The sequence below is a fragment of the Lathyrus oleraceus genome, chromosome 5, assembly GCF_024323335.1.
Source record: "Lathyrus oleraceus cultivar Zhongwan6 chromosome 5, CAAS_Psat_ZW6_1.0, whole genome shotgun sequence".
Taxonomy (NCBI): Eukaryota; Viridiplantae; Streptophyta; class Magnoliopsida; order Fabales; family Fabaceae; genus Lathyrus; species Lathyrus oleraceus.
The window spans coordinates 537476059-537484520 of NC_066583.1; the positions used below are offsets into that span (position 1 = coordinate 537476059).

Sequence of the window (8462 nt, forward strand, 5' to 3'; positions counted from 1 at the left end):
ACCCCCTCTCCCAAGTCTACTTCTTCGAGGGGATCTTGAGCCAACATCTTAACATTGGTCGCTAGCGGGTCCTTCTCGAAACCCAAAAGCTCGTCATTGTAGATCGCGTCAAGCCTCTGGTCTCGCTCTTCGTCTTGACCTTCGTCAGGTGGTCTTGGGTCAAAGTATTTTCCAAGACCTACTGGTAGGGAAATTTCACTGGCTTTGACATTCATGTTTTTTATTTCGGCCTCTAAGGCTAATTGCTGCTTATTTTCGGCTATGTAGGCCGAAATCCTCTTTAACGATGCGAACTCAGTCATCATCACTGAATTCACTTCCCCACCCTCTGGGGTCAATTCCGGCTACTCCTAAATATCCGAAGTTGTCTTCTCCCACTACCTCTCTATCCCACCGGAACCCATAGTAGGGGTGGAGTGATAAGGAACAGTAGGCGTTGTCATCAGGGGTGAACGAAAACTCAGCCGAATCACAAGAGGCTATAATGACTAAGTGCTTGTCGAATTGGCGTCTGTCGACATGATTAATAGGGGTTTTGAAATACCCCTGATCCGCCTCTATATTTTCAACAATGCCATTTGGACGCCAAATTATAATCCTCTAGCGCATCGAAGACGAGACTGCTCCGACTCCATGGATCCATTCTCTTCCCAGCAACATGTTGTAGTTTGCCTTCGTTTCCATAATCATGAACATTATGGACCTAGTGACCGTTCCTACAGTCAATTCAACTTGGATAGCTCCCAGGGTGGAGCCTACTTTGCCTTCATAGTTGGTCAACACCATATTATGAGGTTTGACATTAATGTCATATTTGCCAATTTTCGCCAACATGCGATGGGGCATCAGACTCACAGTCGCTCCACAATCTATCAGTATTTTGTTAACTGGGACATTTTCGACTTTTCCGGTGATGAAGAGGGGTTTCAAATGGCTCTTCATGGTGTCATTGGGTCTCTCGAAAAGGCATTATGCTCTTCGACACAACCATTGTTCATTATATAGTAACAGACCAGTTTGTGGGCGGCCATTTCCTTTCGGTGATACTGTCATTATCATCGACTCCGGTGATCCGATCGAATTCTCTGGGCATCACGAATACCACTCTGACCAGAATGTCTAAGGAATCCTCCGAACCAGAGTCAAAGTTGTCAGTTAATAACTTATCTTTGGCAGCCATCTGATTTTCTCCAGTCGCCTTTTTTGAAATCTTGGGATCTCTTTTGGCGAAGTTAGGGCCATCATTTTTCTTCACCATCACGTTGGTACTTGATTCAGCCTGGTCCATTTCTCCAACTTCTCTTTTGGCTTTTCGCCTTCTCTGTTCTCTTCTCCACTAGGACCTCTTCATGGGATTCTTTCCTTTATAGTTTTCAGACACATGTGCGGTCCTTTTGTCGGACCGGAATTCCTGGTGATAGGCCAACGATGAACCTCTTTCAACCTCGAACTTCTGCCACTTGCCATGGACATATTTTCTCCTCTCAGCCTGCTTGACCCACTTCTCATCTGACCTTTCGATGCCTGGCTTAAAGGTCATGGGTTGGAAGTTTCGTCCAACTTGTTTGGTTTCACTCAACTTCACCATAGGGCGCCTAGGATCAGGATATCTCCTAGGATCAAATAACTTTTCTGGCTTACCCGCTTGATTATTGTGGATGGTTTTATGGCCATTTTGGTGATTCACTCTCCTAACCCCCTCCAAATTCTGAGTTTCCTTTTTGTCGAAGACAACACTGCACCTGAGGCATAACATCACTTCCGATTTATTCTTTTGGCACCTTCGGAGGAAGTTTGACAATGTTTCTTCTTCCTGAGGGAAAGCGACCTTGTTGCATTCCTCTTGTTTACCTTCATCATCGACTTCCATTGAGACTTCTCGAGATACCTCCACCATATTAACTTCCATGTGGATATCCTCAGTAATAACTAGCTTTTGGAATTGTTTTTGAAGGCCGTCAGTGACCTTGTCCAGCTGAATGAAACTATCAGTGGTCTCTTTAGTGATCATCACTAACTTTGAATTTCCAACATCCTCGACATCTGAGGCGTCAACATTTTCTTTCTCGATGTCCTCTATACCTCTTAGGGCCAAACCGTCGAGAGGTGCCTGCTCGAAGTACTCATGTACTTTAACCATGACAGGCCCATGGACGAAGTCTTTAGTAACTTCGGTCATACAGAAACCATCAGCAGCTTCAATGAAATTCACCTCCTCTTGCTCAGTATAATGATCTTCAGCAATTTGTAGAGGATCAGAGTCGATTTTCATTTGGCTTCGTGGCTTATCACCGAACTTGAGTCTTCCCTCCTAGATTGCATTATGCACTAAATCCCTGAAAAGAAAACATTGAGACGTTTTATGACCCAAAAAACTATGGTATTTACAAAACCCTCGTTTCTTTCTTTGTTCTAAAGGGGGTACTTTAGCACCCGGAGGTACTATCATTTGACCATCTTTAACCAGTAGGTCAAAAATTTTGTCACATTTTGTAACGTCGAAGGTATATGTTTTCTTAGGAAACCTGTCATTCTTTTCAGGTTCGACAGGGTTTCTCCCGTCTGAAGGGGCCAAAACATTGCACGCATATGGTGGCCCCTGTGTCAATTCAGCAAGATCGATCTCAGTATCGTCGAAGTCTGGAACTTCATGGCCTGAATCTTCATGATCTTTCCTAAAATCGACATAGGCTACCATTTTACCTTTGTTTGTTCTAGTCTTTTCTTCTTTTAAACGTTCTACCTATCAAACTCTGTCAGCCAACTCGGCCATATCCCTTAGGTATTGACTATCCAATTTCTTTCTAATCGAATAGTCAAGGCCCTCAGCGGCCATTTCGACCAACTCATGTTCTGGCACTTGCGTAAAACACCTGGCTTTGAGTAGTCAAAATCTATTCAGGTAGTCGTCAATTGGCTCAGTGGATTTTCGTATGACACTAGCCAACTCTTTCAAACTTATCTTCGTTTGCCCCATGTAGAACTGTTCATGGAACATTCTTTCTAGCTGGTTCCATGAATAGATCGAATTCTGGGGCAAAGTTATGAACCACGTAAAAAAATTCTTGGTAAGAGAACTTGGGAAAAATTTCATCCGAAGATTCTCGTTATTTGACATATCTCCAGCTTCAATTAGATATCTCGCCACGTGTTCGACAATAGAGTCAGTAGTATCCCCGACAAACTTGGTGAATTTAGGGATTTTGGTCCTCAGGTGCGCATCTGTCTGTAAGACATATTCTGCCAAAGGCGATGTATAATTTGGTCTTCTAAGACCAAAATTTACCCCATTTCGAACCATAATTCTCTCGACTATAGCTGCTAGGTTATTATCCGCTGCCACATTATCATGTCGAACTTGCCGTATGATATCATCAACATTTTGATTCCTATTTACCATTAACACCTTTGGTTCCCTGGTTATATGTGGTTCGATCCTAGGAGGTACCACTATTCTCCCTTGATTTTGTGGGATTTGGTTAATGGTGAGGTCCTCCTCAAGCGTGGGCTCTTGATTCTCTCTTACCCAATCCCTGGGCAAGGGACGCTGGTACTGAGGTATACCAAGAAACTCAGACATTCGAGCCACTTATGCTGTCATCTGTTGATTCGACTGAGTTGTATTCTGAATCAAAGGATTTAGCACAGTGGCCAAAGTTTTGAGTTAACATCTGAACCATTTCATGATTGATTTCGTCCATCTGCTGCCTCCATGCTGTCGTAGAATTATTGGTAAGAGTGGGTAGTTTTACTAGGTGTCTTAGACCTAACGCCTGATTGGTTCGACCCACGTTTATCCCGGACCCTTGTACTGGTGAATTTATTTTAGCCGCTGGTTCCGAAAAAGTAGAACCCACATTCTGTAGATTGGCCATCATTGAAGTTGGCATTCCATACGGCTGTTCTCGGTCGCTAAATGGTATTGAAAAACCAGGGGGTACCAACGGCCTATTTAGAATGTCCCTAATTGGTGAAGGAGTGTGGGGAGGTCCCCTAGGTCCAACATAAGTCAGAATTGGTTCAGAATGGGAGATCGAATGCGTAGGCATCGAACTCACCATAGACGACACTATTTTGGACGCATGCATCATGCCTGTGTTTGCTGCTATCAAAGAAGAAGGAGGCACCATGCTGCTATTTGATGGGATTTGAGAATTCTGAGTTTCTGGCGGATTCATATTCGCCATCCCCGTCTATGATTCTCTCCTTTTTCGTCGTTTATGGCTATTTTACCACTTCTTAAAAGCATAGAACGATTCTTTTCTCAAACAAAACTTAGCAATCAAACAGAACGTTAGCACTGGTCCCACTGGGCGTGCCAATTTGTTTACCTTGAAAAATGGTTAACAACCGCTGATCTTCCAAATTTCTAAATTTGGTCACTCACAGGATCAATCAGATTGATCCTAGGACATGTGCTAAATTTCTCGTAAACGTAACGTTAATAAATGATCGAACTAAATGTCAAATCAAAGTATTAAATAAAACTAAGGACAAAAGAGTGACTTGAACAAAAGAAAAATCTTAAATTAGTATTTAGAACTATTAAAGAAAAATGAAGTAAACGGCGGGAATTGTAAAGGGTTGAAAGTAATCAAAAGGGTTTGTAAGCGCCGGAATCTTTAAGACTGTAAGGTAAAAGTTCAAGGTAAGGAAAGGAACTAAGGATCTTTAAACTTGTAAATAACGAAGTAAAAAATAAATTGTTTGAGAGTAAAGAACAAGGAAGGACGTTTCTGAAGAGAAAGTAAAGACAAATTTATAATACTTTGAAATGATTAAACAATGGTCTAAACAACGTATATTCTGCGTTTTACAGTTCTTCTTCACACAAATACTTAGTAAATTTGAAGATTTTTGTACACAATTTGACACACACTTTTCTAACACTAAGACCCTATATTTATACTGGATTGAAATAACCGCTTTGATGGTTCTTCAATCACGTCGATACACATGGCGCCCTGCATGTGTATGTTCGCTCACTCTGCTTCCACGTGTATCCTCGCGGTTTCTAACGAAGGTAATCTTCCCTCCTTTATTTAAATTTCAAATCTTTAATCGAAATCGTTTTCTAACCGCTCCATAAGGAACTGCTCCGAAATTTCAGCTATAAGCTTGATCTTTATCCAATCAGCTAAGTCGGTCTACCCTCAGCTGGTCGAATCACTTCTTAGTCGAAACCAGCTGTGCATGTTTTCCAATTTCGGTAATTTGAAGTGGCGTCGAAAATTTGAGCTAACAGGTCCCCAATATACTGTACACAAGCAAATTATCTTTTCTCCATATCTGAAGAGAATTCGAGGCATAAGGAATACTGGTTGAGGAAGAATCACAAGAGCTATCAACTTCTGGGTTTTAGGATTACCGTCTAAGGGAATTTTCTCAATGGATTCAAATATGAGTAATTTTTGTTGTTGAGTAGCATCCAACTTGGAGAATATATGTGTTTCACATGTTTTATTTAAGTAATTGCCAAGTCGGGAAATAAGGTGTTACAATGACCATAAAGATGGTTGATGGACACTTTATAAATCAAGGTGAGGGACATAAGTGACCTAGATGAGATTTGTCCCTCCTACATATACGAGTAATATATGTGAGCCCCTAGATAAAACATGATTGTAAAATGCATGGTCGTACTCAAAGAAGTCTATATGAGATATGAGCTTATTTGTTGTTATCAAGTATACTCGGAGATCAAGGAATAAAATTTTGGACTATACGAGGGTGACACATTATATGCCTTATGTTCAATGTTCAATATAGATATAAGGTAAAAGGGTAATTATACACATAATCATTGTCACAAAAATATTATGTTAGATCACAGGATATTCTCGTCACTTGGGTAGCAGTGATGTGTTGCTAGATATCACTCACTGTTTATAATATTAAATAGGTAATTCGATATGTATATAATAACAACTTTAAGATTTCATGCCTATTTTGATATATTATATAAACTTTGAACCTCCTAAAAAGTTGTCCTTTGCACTCATATAAACTTAACACTTTATCTTGTTCTCTTTTCAGTTAAAGTTGTTTTCCATCTCTCTTTGCACCTATAAAATATAAATTTTGTACTAATCCCATTTTATCTCTACCGTTAATTTTCAAGTTAAAATTTCAAATTGTTTTAACCTCCTTTCTTATCTCTCTGTTCACTTAAACCTCATTTCTTATCTCTCTGTTCACTTAAAGCTAATTAAATATATTATTAATAACAGTTACAATTATAATTAAATTAAACAAATTCTAAAAATTTAATAAGGGGTTTAACTGATTTTCAAAATTTAATACAAATGTATTTAACTTTTTGAGTCCCTAATATCTTTTTTACAACTTTAGCTTAAAATGTTGAAGTTGACTTTATTTTAATTATTATAGTTTGATATCTCTTATTTACATTTTTAATTAATTATTCAATGTTCAAATGTTAAATATTAGTATAATATTTATTTATTGAAATAATAAAACAAATATAAATTTTGTGTGATTATTTTTAAAAATTTCCAACTATTTGATTGGATGAAAAAAATTGTAAATACAATAGTTTAAATGAAAAATTAAATCGTACTCATATATATATATATATATATATATATATATATATATATATATATATATATATATATATATATATATATATATATATATATATATATATATATATATATATATATATATATATATATATATATAGAATTAGGAGAGACTAAGAGACATTTAGGTTAAACCGTGTGTTTTGAAAAGCACCACGCAAACTTTATTATATGTAGAGAGATTACAACTAATTACATGATATAGTCGATGTGGGACTATTCTATATACAAATATTCTCAACACCATATATTTATAAATATCAACACTCCCTCTCAAGCTTGAGCATATAAGTCAAATGCACCAAACTTGTTCCATATATAATTAGTTATGGGACTTCGTAGAGATTTTGTAAACACATCTTCAAATTAATCATTAGAGTTGACAAAGCTTGTGGCGATGTCACCTGACTCGATCTTCTCTCTAACAAAGTGACAGTCTATCTCAATATGTTTGGTCCTCTCATGGAAGACTGGATTTGAAGCAATGTGCAATGCACCTTGATTATCACAAATAAGTGTCATTGGTCTTGCTTCTTCAATTTGAAGTTCCTTGAGCAACTGTTTTAACCAAATAAGTTCACATGTTGTCATTGTCATGACCTTATACTCTGCGTCGACGCTTGATCTTGCAACTACGTTTTGTTTTTTACTTTTCCAGGATATAAGATTTCCTCCAACAAGTACACAATACCCAGAGGTGGATCAGCTATCAATGGACGACCCTGTCCAATCAGCATCAGAGTATCCAATTATCTGAGTATGTCCTTTATATTCATACACTAAACCTTTTCCTAGAGCACATTTGATGTATCTCAGAATTCGGATAACAACATCCATGTGTTCCTGACAAGAGGAATTTAAGAACTGACTTATCATACTAACTGCAAAAGAAATGTATGGACGAGTGACTGTGAGATAATTCAACTTTCCAACCAATCTTCTATACCTTCCTGAGTCAGATAGAGGCTCCCCCTGATTGAGTAGTAGTTTCACACTTGGATCTATAAGAGTATCAATTGGTTTAATCTTCAACAAACTTGTTTCTTCCAAAATATCCATAGCATATTTTTGCTGAGAAATCACCAAACCATCTTTAGATTGGGCTACCTCAATACCCAAGAAATAATGGAGTTTACGAAGATCTTTTATCCTAAATTGATTCAAGAGATGTTGTTTTAACTAGAGTATACCCTGCTAATCACTATCAGTTATGACAATATCATCTACGTACACAATAAGATAAATACACCATTGGGCTGAGTGACGATAAAAAATAGAATGGTCAGCTTCACTACGGACCATACCAAACTGTTGTACTACAGTGTTGAATCTGCCGAACCAAGCTCTCGGAGATTGCTTAAGACCATCAAGAGACATGTGTAACCTACACACCATATTCAATGACTCCCCCTGAGCAACAAATCCAGGTGGTTGCTCCATATATACTTCCTCTTCAAGATCACCATGTAAAAAAGCATTTTTGATGTCAAGTTAATGAAGAGGCCAATGTCGAATGGATGCAATGGCTAGAAGAAGTCTAACATATGCCATCTTGGCTACAGGCGAGAAGGTATCACTATAATCTAATCCGAAAATATGAGTGTATCCTTTGGCTACCAAACGAGCTTTAAATTGATCAATCTTACCATATGGACCGACCTTCACTATATAAAGCCAACGACAACCTACTAAAGATTTCCCAAGGGGTAGAGGAACCAGTTCCCAGGTACCACTTCTTTGAAGAGCACACATTTTATCAATCATTGCTTGCCTCCACTTAGGGTGAGATAATGCTTCATCTGGAGTTTTAGGAATAGAAACATAAGACAAATAAGACAAACAAGTATACTGCAAAGG

The 8462-nt window shown here is 38.2% G+C and overlaps 1 protein-coding gene across 1 annotated transcript; it reads right to left on the minus strand.

Annotated features, from left to right (window-relative positions):
* Positions 1-2887: 2887 nt before the first annotated feature.
* LOC127081926 (uncharacterized) lies at positions 2888-3400 on the minus strand. Its single transcript, XM_051022155.1, has one exon. It carries the CDS (start codon positions 3398-3400, stop codon positions 2888-2890), a length of 513 nt encoding a protein of 170 aa, XP_050878112.1.
* Positions 3401-8462: the final 5062 nt, after the last annotated feature.

What these genes read in the sequence shown, in the direction of transcription:
- LOC127081926 (XM_051022155.1), bottom strand. Translation starts at nt 3,400, where the DNA reads ATGGTAAATAGGAATCAAAATGTTGATGATATCATACGGCAAGTTCGA.